The sequence below is a fragment of the Pelophylax lessonae genome (assembly GCF_965119305.1).
Source record: "Pelophylax lessonae genome assembly, chromosome: 8".
NCBI lineage: Eukaryota > Metazoa > Chordata > Amphibia > Anura > Ranidae > Pelophylax > Pelophylax lessonae.
Genome location: NC_138775.1, coordinates 235,996,097 through 236,011,819, shown reverse-complemented (window position 1 = coordinate 236,011,819; position 15,723 = coordinate 235,996,097). Strand labels below are relative to the sequence as shown.

Here is a 15,723-nt window from a genome sequence, read left to right as displayed (position 1 = left end):
AATTTTTTTTAAAAAAAAGCATATATACCATTGTAGACGCTTTAACTTTTGCACAAACCAATCAATATACACTTATTGGGATTTTACCAAAGACATGTAGCAAAATACATATTTATTTTTTATGAAGTTTATGAAGAACTTCAAATTTATTTTTATGTTTTATAGCAGAAATAAAAACTTTTTTTTTTTTTAATGTTTAGTCTTTTTTTTTATATACAATAAAAAATAAAAAACCCAATGGTGATCAGATACCACCAAAAGAAAGCTCTATTTGTGTGAAGAAAATGTCAAATTTAATTTGGGTACAACGTTGCATGACCACGCAATTACCAGTTAAAGTATCCCAATGCTGAATAGCAAAAAAAATGGCCTGGTCATAAAGGTGGTAAAACCTCATGGAGGTCAAGCAGTTAAAGGCACATTGCAAACCAATAAAAAAAATATTAAAAAAAAAGGAAAAACACAGCAAGTAAGCATTGAACATGCTTGCAGCTTCTGTTATTTTATCTGAAATGTTTAAGTTTGTGATAGGGTCTCTTTAAGTAAGATAGTAGTTCTAATCATAGCTGGACTTGTAATGTTGGATAAGATCATTTCTCATCCATCTGGTTTCCTCAGTTTTAATGGGATCATACCCCAGCATTTATAGGCACATTGGGAACTCAGTCACCTTAATCCAATAACTATTTTGTGATGAAATGTTTCAAGTCCAAAGTGGACTGTCAAAAATAGCAACATTTTGACCTTACAATCAGGGCACTGTAAGTAAAACAATTTAGGCCTTTGGGACTGCCAATGTAGCTGTAATTTGCTATTTGGAAATGAACCTCTTATGTTTTTGGCAGTCAATGTATGGACACATTCTTTTCCTTCATATTTTGGACTTAGCAGCCAAGCAAGGCTTAGGTGTTGGCAGCATTCCATAGATGGATGTAGGCTGTGTCCCCAAGTAGCAGCAACTACTTTGTTGCTAAATGACACCAGGTGTCAATCAACCCCGACAACTGAGGACATCTAGTGGAGAAAACTATTAACTGGAGGAGATAACGAGTAAGGAAAAAAAAAAAAGAGCCCGGAGTTGGATTTTAATACAAAAAACTCACTTGCAGGAGATGTTCAAGCTGGTAAAACTTGCAATGAAGATCTTCAAAGTTATTCTTGTAAAGGTTTCTAAACTGGTAGTCATACATAATCCGGACCAGCACACAGAATGCCTGCTCTTCTGGCATCTGCACAGGAACAATAAAAATAACAAAAGTGAATGGTCATTCATTATTGATAGCAGTTAATTATCTCTGTTGCACTAAGGTTGTCATAAACATTATAATCTCTATGTACAATCCAGTTTCTTGTGCCTTGATTGTACAACTGATTAAAAATGTACAGTCCAGAATCAAAAGCACTGGAAAAGGACATTTGTACCTTTGGTATGACTGCAGCCTTCCTGGTCTGATACCCATATCCTTGAACCAATAGTATGGCCATATTCATTAAAAAAAAAAGACTTGTTCCAACTTTTACCCCTCCTTACACACAAGGACTATAATTGTACAATCCTGAGAAAATCCAAATTGAACATACTTCAATTACACTATATCTAATGTACTCAGCAGCTTTGTTTTACAGCCCAGTGTGATATTAACAATTCTACTGTATCATGTCTGTCCCAAAACACACCGGCCCTTACACCATGTTCAGTTTAGCTTTTGATTTATTCAAGTGTGACAAATAAGATGTTTCTGTGTTGCTCTGCAGAAACCAATCAGACTTCATTTTAACTGCAGGTTGAATTCTGATTGGCTGATACCAGACAACAAAAACATTTATTTTAACCACTCATACAGTTGTAAAATAATGTGTGTGAAAAAATTGTGGGAATTGACTATTTCTGATAAAGTAACTTCTAAAATATGATCTGGTCTACACCAATCTTTTGACTGGGCCATACTGCACTTCAACAAAATAAAAGTGTGAAAAAATGTAAGCGATCATTTTGTAATACATCCAAAATCATATAGGTAACATAAAATTGTCCAATAAAGGTATCCCAGATATCAGCCCTTTGTATGGAGAGATCTGTGTATTGAAAATGACTTAAGTGTGTAGGGCACAACAATCATCTCCAAGCACTGAGGGTATATTCTCACCAGACAGTAGGCCCTCACAAGCGCAGCTTCAATCAGTGTTAATTTTTACATCAAATTTCCATTTAGTTTTAGTCATAGTCTTTTGACCAAAATGCCATATTAGTTTTAGATGCTTTTTAGTCATCTGCAATTGTTATAGTTTTAATCATATTTAGTCGACTAAAATCTGCAGGTACATTGCTTTTTTTTTTTTTAGAGAAGTGTAACTTTAAAATAAAAAAATTAACTCTTTGCCTGTGATGCCACCTTCACATTTACGTGAATTTTAACAGTTCAAAAAACTGCACACAACACAACATTTCAGAAACTAGCCTACATGCACAGGCACAGCCAAAATGCTGCACAGTTCTCCAGATGGTCATCTGTCTGAGGAGGCCTGTAATGAACAGTGCTCTGGATAGTCTGAGGAGGCCTGTAATGAAAAGTGCTCTGGATAGTCTGAGGAGGCCTGTAATGCTACACAGTGCTCTGGGCGGTCTGAGGAGGCCTGTTATTCTGCACAGTGCTCTGGACAGTGGTCTGAGGAGGACTGTAATGCACACAGTGCTCTGGTCAGTGGTCTGTGGAGGCCTGTAATGCACACAGTGCTCTGATCAGTTGTTGTCTGAGGAGGCTTGTAATGCACACAGTGCTCTGGATGGTCTAAAGAGGAGGCCTGTAATGCACACAGTGGTCTGCACGGTCTGAAGAGGAGGCCTGTAATGCACACAGTGGTATGGATGGTCTGAGGAGGCGAACTGTAATGCACATAGTGGTCTGGATGGTCTGAGGAGGCCCGTAATTCACACAGTGCTCTGGACGGTCTGAGGAGGCCTGTAAAGCACAGTGTGCTCTGGATGGTCTGAGGAGGCCTTTAATGTACACAGTGCTCTGGATGGTCTGAGGAGGCCTGTAATGCACACATTGGTCTGGACAATCTAAGGAGGCTTGTAATGCACACAGTGCTCTGGACGGTCATTTCAGGCTGCCTGTTTTGCTGCACAGTGCTAAGCATGTCATATCACTAAGCACACTATGGTTGCTACCATACTTGCTGGGAGGGGAAGCATTCAAGGGATTTACAGGCAGAGCCCTGATGAAATCGTAGGTTTATGTGGGTAAATGTCTCTCCCTCACAATTTCGTTCCATTTTCGTTCGTTCAATTTATGAAAATATGGGGTGACTTTCGTTTGGAAAATTATGACAAAACCAATTTGGTCGGCGAAACTAACACTGATGTCAATACTTGTTTGTTTCCACTAAGGGAAAATGTATCTTCACTCAAGCGTTACACCGTTTCCAATTTCTAAGGATGGTAGCTGTTCACTTTCCCACTCCACAGGAAAAAAAAAAACAGCTCCAAATAGTGTAATATTTATAAAACTATATAACGGACACTGCATGCACCGTGAGTCCACTAGCTCCACCCAATGTGTTTTGTCTTATGGGATGTCATCAGGGGCTCATGATCGATTGTAAGTTAGAGCTGACTTAATTTATTTTGTTTGTACTTGATTTTAATAAATACAGCTACGGTATTACACTACTCTGAGATATTTTTCAGTTTTTTCCTGCGGTGTGGAAGTGTACTGCTACCATCCTTAGGGATTGGGGACGGTGTAAAGCTTCAGTGAAGAGGAGTTTTTTTACCTCTGTGCATGTGAGGTCTTACTGTCTGGTGAGTGTGTCCCCCGAGTGCTTGGTGGTGACTGGTGTGCAGTTTTCTGTACAGATTTCACTGCACAGATCTCTCCATATAAAGGACTAATTTATGACATACTTATATTGGACAAATTGATGACGCCCAGATGATTTTAGTTGCATGCTATTCCAGCTCAGAGACTATTAGGTTATCAAGCCAGGGTAGAAATGGAAGCCCTAGGGTCTGCTCCATCAAAAGTCAAAGGTCAGCAGCGGCAGCTGGCATATTTGTGTACTTACAGAATCGCTTTAAAGAAACAAGTTCAATTTAATTCTCCCTTCCCTATAGCAAGTATTGCCCATTCCTTCACTCCCCTGCCACTCCATTCAGCAGCAAGAAGCAGGAAAAGCCACCCTGTGGAAACAAACTCAATGTTGTAGCTTACATGACTATGAATTCTCCCCATGTGACAGCACTGGTACTTAGTGATTGGCCCAGCTCAGTCACATGGAAGGAGTCCATATTCAGAAGTAACCGGTATTTTATTTGCTTCCAGCCCTAAGGGAAAAAGTTGAATATGTGCTGCTGGGGAGAAGGGATTAAAGCAAAGCTCAGGTTTGCTTTGGATGATCATATTCTGCAATCCACCCTAACAAAAGCTAGAGAAGCTAAACTAACAACACTGTAATTTGCTTTGTACTCCAAGAAAGTCTGTTGCTGCTGCTTTCTTTTCCATGCTATTTTTAGATCTGATCATCTCTTTAGATAAAAGTACAGACAAGAAAAATAATATGAGAGGGCAGCCCAGACAACAAGATGTCTCTGCCTGAGCGTTCATTGTATCCTCTGCTGATTGTGTTCAGTAAAAGCTAGTTGAATCTCTTAAAAACCTTAATACAAAGAAAGAAACATTTATAGTGTGGCAAGCACAAGGGTAGCCAGGGGTTGCTCCTTGCCTCTATCATCATACACACATCGTGACAACAATTTCAGAGAGGAAAAAAGTATTTAACAGGTGTCACCCCAGGTGGCCTGATCAAAAAAGTATTTGAAAAACACAATCAAAGCAATAGCTTTCCAGGAAGTAGCTGTGAATAAGGCCAATCTGCTTTCTAGAAGTCTTAGAAAGTTTTTTTCAGTGCTGCAAACTGCTGATTAATGGGGGTACAGAGCAGGGTGACCCCCCCCCCCCCACTGGTACACAAATCTGGGCAACTGCAATCTTTTTCTCTTCTGAGTTGAATAGAAAAGGTCCTTTAACAGTACTCAAAGTTTGCAGTTAGATATTTACAAAAGAAAGACAAAAATGTGGAAACCACACAGTGGGAAAAATAAATCTGTGCAAGAGTCTCTGACCACTTAGCAAAATAAAGAAAATATGAAAATATGAATACAACCAGACTCACACTTTCCTTTTTTAAATGACAATGTATTTATCGGCGTATAACACGCACCTTAATTTTAAGAGGTAAGTTTCAGGAAAAAAACTTACATTTTAAATTAAGAACTTTGAAGCAAGATAATAGTCAGTGCCCATCAATGCAGTCTCAGCAGTGCCCATCAAAGAAGCCTGATCAGTGCCCATCTGCAGCCTCACCATTGCCCATCAATGCAGCCTGATCAGTGCCCATCTGCCGCCTTACCATTGCCCATCAATGAAGCCTGATCAGTGCCCATCTGCAGCCTCACCATTGCCCATCAATGCAGCCTGATCAGTCCCCATCTGCAGCCTCACCATTGCCCATCAATGCAGCCTGATTAGTGTCCATCTGCAGCCTCACCAGTGCCCATCATTGCAGCCTGATCAGTGTCCATCTGCAGCCTCACTATTGTATTGAGATTAAAGCCGCCGGATTACACAGAGCGGGGATCTCCCGCTTACTCGGTGGCCACTGTTATATGAAGTCCTGCCTCCTGGACCAGCTCTTATGATAGATGTCACATGACCCGGCATTGGACCAGTGCTCTGTCAGTCAGAGGAGCCAGTCCAGGAGGCGGGACTTCGTATTGACCCCCTGAGATTCCTGCTCTATATCCCCCCCCCCTTACTCTCCAAGGCAGTCCAATGGAAAATATTGGCGTATAACACGCACACATTATTTGCACTCTGTTTTCAAGGGGGAAAAAGTGCGTGTTATACGCTGATAAATACGGTAAAGTGGTTATAAACCTTAAAAAAAAGAAAAAGAGCTCCTGTTACCTTATAGCAGATTAAACAGCACACTGCTTGTGCTGTCTAATCTGCCTCTTTCTAAGCTGTAAAAAACCTGGCTGATCCTGCCAGTTCCTGTGTCCCCCTCTGTGTGCTGATCACGATAATCAGGGCTACTGAGCTCTGATTACCGTGGTCAGTTTAGGTGCTTCCATCATCTGCAGCTCCTCTCTCTCCCGCTCCCTGCCTGTCAGCTCCTGTGCGTCTCTCCCCCTATCAGTCCCCCTCCGGCCGCTATCAGTATGTGCAGTAAAAGTTAAGGACAATTACAGCCAGCTCCTCTGTCATACCAATCTCTCCTATACTGTGTAAATATGACCCTCCTGGCTGACATCGGAGTGGAAACTCAGCCTCTCCCTCTGCAGCCTGTATATCGGAGGAATAGAAGAGCCAGCGCTCACGTGACAGGCCATAAAAGAGTATTGATTCCTTTTATTGGATGTATTTATTAACCACTTGCCGACCGCCCACTGCATATACTGTATACTGTGGCAGGCTGGCTCGGCTGCACGAATCGCCGCACCTGTACAGCGGTTCCTGGGAGCTAGCGCCTGCCCCCAAGGCAGCGGGGATGCCGATCCACGGGGCCGGAGCCCGTGATTGCCACTGGGCACCCGCGATCGCTCCCCGCTGTGAGAGGACAATCAGCCGTTGTAAACACAGCAGACTGTTGTTTTCTCTGAAATGACCACAGGGCGCCTGTGATCCTCCTATATAGGATCACAGGGCTCTGTGTTCATTTCACAAGTCCCTCCCCCATACAGTTAGAAAACGCTCCTCTAGGCTCACACTTAACCCTTTGATCACCTCTGGGTTAACCCCCTTCCCTGCCAGTGTCATTATTACAGTAACAGTGCATATTTTTAGCACTGATTACTTTAGTAATATCACTGGTCCCCCCAAAAGTGTCAAAAATGGCAGTTAGGTTTCCGATCTGTCCGCCGTAATGTCGCAGTCCCGCTAAAAATCGTAAAACTAGTAAAAAAATAAAAATAAAACAAAAAAATGACATAAATCTTTCCCCTAGTTTGTAGACGCAATAATTTTTGCGCAAACCAATCAAAATATGCTTATTGGGATATTTTTTTTTTTTACCAAAAATATGTAGCAAAATACAAATTGGCCTAAAATTATGAAAAAAATAGATTTTTTAATTTTTTTTTGTAAATGGTATGTAGCAGAAAGTGAAAAATATTTTTTTTTTTCAGAATTGTCGCTCTTTTTTTATTTATAGCACAAAAAACACAAATGGCACAGGTGACCAAATACCACCAAAAGAAAGCTCTATTTGTGGGGGAAAAAGGACATCAATTTTATTCAGGTACAGCGTCGCACGACCGTGCAATTGTCAGTTAAATTGCGAATTGCAAAAATGGCCTGGTCATTAAGGGGGCGAATCCTTCCAGTTCAGAAGTGGTTAAAATCGTATAGGTTTTATTTTTGAGACATCGTGGTGCTGGATATTTTTCTCTTTGATTGGACATTTTGATGGGGAAATACGAGCACATGAGTCTCATTCTCATCCTGTTTATCATTAAGGGATATTTTGGGATAGCAGCACGATTGCAATAGATGAGTGACCACACGAGGATCAAAATTCTTCCCTGCCGAAACAGCCGAATTTTGATTCATCAGCACTGGGGTCGGCTGATTCCAATCCCAACCACGACGCTGCCTTCCTGGAGTGTGTATAACCTCCCTGTGTCTGCATGGGTTTCCTCCGGGTAATTCAATTTCCTCCCACACTCCAAAGACATGCTAGTAGATTAATTGATTCCTGTCCAAATTGGCCCTAGTATGTGCATGTATAAATATTAGGGACCTCTGATTGCAAGTTCCATGAGGGCAGGGACTGATGTAAAAGTATAATATAATATGTGAAGCGCTGCGTAAATTGACAGTGCTATATAAGTACCTGTAATAAATAAATAAATGTATGGGCAGATTTAAACTAAAAGAACGCTATCGTTTTAGATATACTTTAATGGGGTTTTCTCATCAAGAAACAAACTTATCAGATTTGCATAGCTGCTGTGAAGCTGAATGTCTTTACCCAATGGCAAGATATCAACTCCATGATTCCTAGCTCTACCCAACCATTATAATAATTAGAGAGCAAAATCATGGTGTTATGCTCCCCCATTAGTGGGCAATAAATAACTGGCAGATTCAGCTGGAAGAGATGGACACACAGTGGCATGGATATACATTAATACCATGTTTCTCGGAAAATAAGACCTGCCTTGAAAATAAGACGTATCTCCGTTTTCTTGGATGGCTGCAATGTAAGCCCTACCCCAAAAAAAAAGCCCTACTCCGAAAATAAGCCCTAGTTAGTTAAGTAAGTTAAGTTAGTTAGTAAGTCCTTGTGAAATCATGTAATCCACGCTGTAAAAGGATTATATAATGTCCAGTGTGTGTCTTTATCTAACATGCTTGTAGAAAATACCTTATTTACAGTGCTGGGCACTCATGAGACCCTCTGGAGCTCTCCTCCTCTTCTCCTGGCTGACATTAGAGGTTCCTCTCTCTGCAGTGCTCAGAGCAAGGCTGACATCAGCGGGAATCTCGGGATCTTCCTCTGCAGTGCTCAGAGCAGGGCTGATGTCAGCAGGGATATCGGGATCTTCCTCTGCAGTGCTCAGAGCAGGGCTGATGTCAGCAGGGATCTCAGCATCTCCCTCTGCAGTGATCGGAGCAGGGCTGGCGTCAGCGGGGATTTCAAGATCTCCCTCTGCAGTGCTCAGAGCAGGGCTGACATCAGCGGGGATCTCAGGATCTTCCTCTGCAGTGCTCAGAGCAGGGCTGATGTCAGCAGGGATCTCCCTCCACAGTGCTCGGAGTGGGAAAGAAGAGCTCTTGCGGGTCATGTGAGCTCCGAGCGACACTGTAATTAAGGTATTTTCTACATGGTTACATAAAGACACACCAGACATTATATATTCCGTTTACAGAGCAAATTAAATGATTTTACAAGGACTTTAACTAGAGTTTATTTTGGGGATTACAGAGATGCTGATCTCTGAGCTGAAAGGGAGGGAGAGAAGACGGGGGACAAATAAGACATCCCCCAAAAATAAGCCCTAATGCATTTATTTGATGCCAAAATTAATATAAGACCCACTCCTATTTTCGGGGAAACACAGTAGTTGAAACCCTGCTAACTCAAGGAGGTGCTCGCACAGGATCCCCCACAATGGAGCTGCACAGGACAATCTGATATGTCCCCTGTGCTTGGTCATGTGACATATGATCACATGAGCAGGCAATGTCTGGTGAAGTATCAGTGCACTCTACACTTAGGTGAAGACAATTAATCCAGTTCTACAAAGAATTAATCCAGTTCTAAAACAGTTACATTGAAGGCATGCTGTGAATGATAACCGTCGCAATTGCTTCTGCTCTCAACCGAGCTGTCAAGCCATCAAATGGCTGGTGTAATAACTGATCACATGTACAGCACAATGGCAACTGCAGATCAAACAGAGGTTAGAAGCTTTATGGGCTATATAGGATAGAAGGGTTTAGTTCTGCTTTAGGTCCCTATAACCGTGTCACTACTTTACTCCAGAAGATTGTTTAAGGGAATAGCAGGAACTAGCCTGGGGCTCCCTCGGGCAAGGGCCCAGTAAGCTGTAATTGCTGAAACTATGTTTCTGGTGAAAATGGGGGGTGTAGAACCAGCGCTATGAATAAGAACAGCCAGGCGGTGAAAATATAAAAGGTTGCAGCCACCAACCGACCTCTAAGAAGCTTAGGGGCAGGAATGTAATGTGGGGGTGAAGGGTTGGAAATCGGCGCTACCTACCACATGTGCAACGATGTGAGTAAAAGAGGAAAAAGTGCTTAGTGCATACAAAATAGTGCAAAATGTGACAATTATAATTAATCTTGTAAATGAGTAGATAATAAATCCAATAAATAAATAAATAAAAAATAGTTATTAAATATATGGTGTTTGAAGTGAAAAAACTGGGTATGTATACAAAGTTAGTGGTTACAATTGCCACTATAAAATGCTAAATGAGGTAGTTGTGAATTAGTCATAAATACTATAAAAATGCCAATTGTATATCCTTTTGTTAAATGCTCATGTAATGTGTCGGTCTGGACACTGGGGGTCACACTTACCCTGGGACACACAGAAGTGTATAAGCCAGATAACAGGAACTAAGTAATTCTCAAACCTGCCTGTTGGTGGTCCCACAGGACCAGAAAGATCCCATCTGGGTGTAAAGGGGAAAAATAAAAGATCCTTAGTGTGACAAGTAGAGAGCAAGTATACAAGGCAATAGTATCGACTCACGCTTGAAATTGATGCAGCAGATCTTCTCAGATACTGGCAGTCTGCGCCGGGGAAAAACTACAGCGTTCCAAGCATCGGCGAGCTGCGGACCGGAAGTGACGTGGGTTTCCGCCCGACGTACGTTTCGTCATAGGACGTCTACGGGGAGCGGTGCCCGTCAGTCGACCTCACTGTCCTAATATAGCCATAGTCATCCCAACGGCCTATAGGTTGCCTCAATGCACATCTGCCAATAGTTGCTCAGTATTGGAAACAGATGGGACGTGCAGGCTTATTATGGGATGCATATTAAAGGCTATTGTTATCATCATGTTAGATCGTGCTGCCATCTGGTGGATCCAATTTATATTACAAGGATATTTAAAATTAACTTTATTAAGAACAAATATGTGTAATAAAATGTGTATATAGAATTAATAAAAAGACAAAGATATAATTAAAAAAGGCGATAAACGTATTTTGTAAGGTGCTTTAATAGTGAATCAGTGTATATTAGTGAAAAAAAGAGGAGAGACGAGTCCAAAGGAGAGGACTGTGGTGAGTGGTTAAAATATAATATATAAGCCAAGGGCACATATATAAAAGTGCTGACGTTGAAGTAAAGAAATTGACGTTGAAGTAAAAGAATAAATAAGCAAATCTTTAGTGTCCGAGATATAAATTATTTGGTATATGTACTTATAGTGGATAATGAAAGTGATGTGAAGATAGATAAAGAACACCCGTGAGAACTTGAAAATTATACATTGAAGCGAGTGTGGGAAGGGATATTCAAAAAATTTCATATAAAAGATGTTTAAATAGAAAACAGGCTTATTCCTTGAAATGGTCTGTCCATTTTTTCTAAAAGGACAAAAAGTAAAGGGTTCCACATAGAGGGGAGAAAGTTCAAAAAATCAAAGAATTAAAAAATTTAAAAAATTTAAAAAAAATTTAAAGTGATGCTGGATGAGAAGGTTGAGAACAACCAAGGGAAAAAACAGACAAATGGAGGAAAAAATTATATCCATGTATGCTGGATGAGAAGGTTGAAGTGATGCTGGATGAAAAGGTTACAAACAACCAAAAAGAAGAACAGACAGATGGAGGAAAAAATTATATCGATGTAGTAGTCAATTGCTTAATGAATTGAAATCTATATTTTCTCATAAAGGGTAATATAATCCAGATACTTGTGTGAAGAGGGTATATTTATGTAAAAACATATAGAAAATTGGAACTCTAAAAAAAGAAACTCTAAAAAGTACCCATAGGGGAATAACAGTCATTAAACCGTTTAAGGAGATCCCAATCATCGAAAATGGTATAAACCGGATAATTGTAGTAACGTGATGTTGGATGAGAAGGTTAACAGAGTCTGCTTGGGTGAAGAAGGCGCAACATCCCAAGAGCTGAATGAAGGGAAGAAAGCATATCAGAAAAAACACACATATCAGATGAAAAAAAAAGGGGGGGTGGATTGCCACGATGCAATATGCATCCCCGTAAAAACATATGTATTGTAAACATGTATAAAAATGTTCATAAAAATATTATATGTAAAAGGGAAAAAACATATGTAAAAGAAGATAAAATCAGAGGTTGTTTCGTAGTAGAAAAATAAAAACCAACAGGATAAAAAATGGAATTATGTGTCTGTGATAAAACAATTTAAATCGATGTCAGCATTTAACCCTTCGGGTCGAAGAGAGCGCATTAAGAAAATCCATTTTGTTTCATTCTTTGATACCATTCTTCTTTTATTGCTACCTCTCCAATCATTTTTTATTTTATCAATTCCATAAAAAGTCATTCCTGCTGGGTTCTGTGCATGGGCCTCTTTAAAATGTCTTGATAAAGTGTGTTTTTCGAATCCTTTTTTAATATTCTTTATGTGCTCTCTAATTCTTACGAAGAGGGGTCTTGTAGTTCTTCCGATATACTGCAAATTGCAGGGGCACTCCACCACATATGTGACATGTGTGCTCGTACATGTGATGGTATCTTTGATTTTATATTCTGTGCCTGTGACATTGGATTTGAAACTTTTTATTTTTCTCTGTTGTTTCCTATTGTTTTTACAAGGAAGACATTTTTGACATCGGAAGAAACCGTTAATTGCTGTGGGTAGTAGGATCTTTTTAGGTGGATTAATTACATTGTGTACAATTTTGTCTCTTAAAGTGGGGGCTCGACGGTAAATAAATGATGGTTTAATGGGCAAGATTTGTTTCAGAGTTTTATCTGCTCTGAGAATTGGCCAGTGTTTTTTGATAATCTTTTCTAAATCTTTATGTTGTTTGTTGAAACCTGTGATGAAGGCATGTTCAAACCTATCACTGTTATTTTTCTTTTTATTGATATTTTCTTTAATGAGATCTTCTCTTTTCATTTTACTCACCATCTGTTTTATGTGTTCCAGTTCCTTCTTCCTGTAGCCCTTTTCTAGGAATCTGGTAATCAAAATGTCTGCTTGAATGTCGAAGTCTTGTAAGTCGCTACAATTCCTCCGAATTCGCAGTAATTGACCTTTGGGTATATTACCCAGCCACCGTTGGTGGTGGCAACTGCGTGTATATACCCATTTTTATCAGTTTTCTTGAAGAAGGTTTTACTTTTTAATTTGCCATTGTTTTTACAGAGCTCCAGATCTAAATATGAAATTTTATTCAAGTCCCAGTTACCCGTGAACGTGATTCCATATCCATTATTGCTAATCTCGTCAAAGAAAAGTTGCAATGATTCTGGGGTGCCCCGCCATATTAAAATAATATCGTCAATATATCTTCGATAAAATTTTAAAAAAGGTCTGTCCACACTAAAAACCTGCTCCTCCTCCCACTTTTACATAAAAATGTTGGCCACACTGGGGGCATATCTAGCCCCCATGGCTACCCCCTTTGTTTGTACAAAATATTGTCCCTTGTACCAAAAATAATTAGAGTTCATAGCCATTTCTAGTCCCTCAAGAATAAAGTGCAGTTGTGCTTGTTTAAAATCAGTAAAATTACTCAATGCCCACTCCACGGCATCTAGGCCATCCTTTTGTATTATGTTGGTGTACAAAGAATTAACATCTATTGTAACCAGGATGTCATTATCTGATACCTCTAGATTTTCTAGTTCATGTAACAACTGTTTACTGTCTCTGAGGTATGATTTACCTTGGGGTACTAGCGGTTGTATGAACTTGTCCAGGTATTCCCCCAATCTGGAGTGTACAGAGTTTATTGCAACATTTTTATGCAAAAGTGGGAGGAGGAGCAGGTTTTTAGTGTGGACAGACCTTTTTTAAAATTTTATCGAAGATATATTGACGATATTATTTTAATATGGCGGGGCACCCCAGAATCATTGCAACTTTTCTTTGACGAGATTAGCAATAATGGATATGGAATCACGTTCACGGGTAACTGGGACTTGAATAAAATTTCATATTTAGATCTGGAGCTCTGTAAAAACAATGGCAAATTAAAAAGTAAAACCTTCTTCAAGAAAACTGATAAAAATGGGTATATACCTACACGCAGTTGCCACCACCAACGGTGGCTGGGTAATATACCCAAAGGTCAATTACTGCGAATTCGGAGGAATTGTAGCGACTTACAAGACTTCGACATTCAAGCAGACATTTTGATTACCAGATTCCTAGAAAAGGGCTACAGGAAGAAGGAACTGGAACACATAAAACAGATGGTGAGTAAAATGAAAAGAGAAGATCTCATTAAAGAAAATATCAATAAAAAGAAAAATAACAGTGATAGGTTTGAACATGCCTTCATCACAGGTTTCAACAAACAACATAAAGATTTAGAAAAGATTATCAAAAAACACTGGCCAATTCTCAGAGCAGATAAAACTCTGAAACAAATCTTGCCCATTAAACCATCATTTATTTACCGTCGAGCCCCCACTTTAAGAGACAAAATTGTACACAATGTAATTAATCCACCTAAAAAGATCCTACTACCCACAGCAATTAACGGTTTCTTCCGATGTCAAAAATGTCTTCCTTGTAAAAACAATAGGAAACAACAGAGAAAAATAAAAAGTTTCAAATCCAATGTCACAGGCACAGAATATAAAATCAAAGATACCATCACATGTACGAGCACACATGTCACATATGTGGTGGAGTGCCCCTGCAATTTGCAGTATATCGGAAGAACTACAAGACCCCTCTTCGTAAGAATTAGAGAGCACATAAAGAATATTAAAAAAGGATTCGAAAAACACACTTTATCAAGACATTTTAAAGAGGCCCATGCACAGAACCCAGCAGGAATGACTTTTTATGGAATTGATAAAATAAAAAATGATTGGAGAGGTAGCAATAAAAGAAGAATGGTATCAAAGAATGAAACAAAATGGATTTTCTTAATGCGCTCTCTTCGACCCGAAGGGTTAAATGCTGACATCGATTTAAATTGTTTTATCACAGACACATAATTCCATTTTTTATCCTGTTGGTTTTTATTTTTCTACTACGAAACAACCTCTGATTTTATCTTCTTTTACATATGTTTTTTCCCTTTTACATATAATATTTTTATGAACATTTTTATACATGTTTACAATACATATGTTTTTACGGGGATGCATATTGCATCGTGGCAATCCACCCCCCCTTTTTTTTTCATCTGATATGTGTGTTTTTTCTGATATGCTTTCTTCCCTTCATTCAGCTCTTGGGATGTTGCGCCTTCTTCACCCAAGCAGACTCTGTTAACCTTCTCATCCAACATCACGTTACTACAATTATCCGGTTTATACCATTTTCGATGATTGGGATCTCCTTAAACGGTTTAATGACTGTTATTCCCCTATGGGTACTTTTTAGAGTTTCTTTTTTTAGAGTTCCAATTTTCTATATGTTTTTACATAAATATACCCTCTTCACACAAGTATCTGGATTATATTACCCTTTATGAGAAAATATAGATTTCAATTCATTAAGCAATTGACTACTACATCGATATAATTTTTTCCTCCATCTGTCTGTTCTTCTTTTTGGTTGTTTGTAACCTTTTCATCCAGCATCACTTCAACCTTCTCATCCAGCATACATGGATATAATTTTTTCCTCCATTTTTTTCCTCCATTTGTCTGTTTTTTCCCTTGGTTGTTCTCAACCTTCTCATCCAGCATCACTTTAAATTTTTTTTAAATTTTTTTAATTTTTTAATTCTTTGATTTTTTGAACTTTCTCCCCTCTATGTGGAACCCTTTACTTTTTGTCCTTTTAGAAAAAATGGACAGACCATTTCAAGGAATAAGCCTGTTTTCTATTTAAACATCTTTTATATGAAATTTTTTGAATATCCCTTCCCACACTCGCTTCAATGTATAATTTTCAAGTTCTCACGGGTGTTCTTTATCTATCTTCACATCACTTTCATTATCCACTATAAGTACATATACCAAATAATTTATATCTCGGACACTAAAGATTTGCTT

At 39.2% G+C, this 15,723-nt stretch overlaps 1 protein-coding gene across 2 annotated transcripts in view; it reads right to left on the bottom strand.

The window, feature by feature from the left end:
* Window positions 1-15,723, bottom strand: part of RABGAP1L (RAB GTPase activating protein 1 like) — a 588,371-nt gene that overhangs the window by 203,738 nt on the left and 368,910 nt on the right. For both annotated transcript variants that reach the window (XM_082265880.1, XM_082265881.1), the window contains exon 15: window positions 1,104-1,229. In XM_082265880.1, coding sequence (XP_082122006.1) covers window positions 1,104-1,229 — 126 coding nt within the window. The remainder of the gene's footprint in view (window positions 1-1,103; window positions 1,230-15,723) is intronic.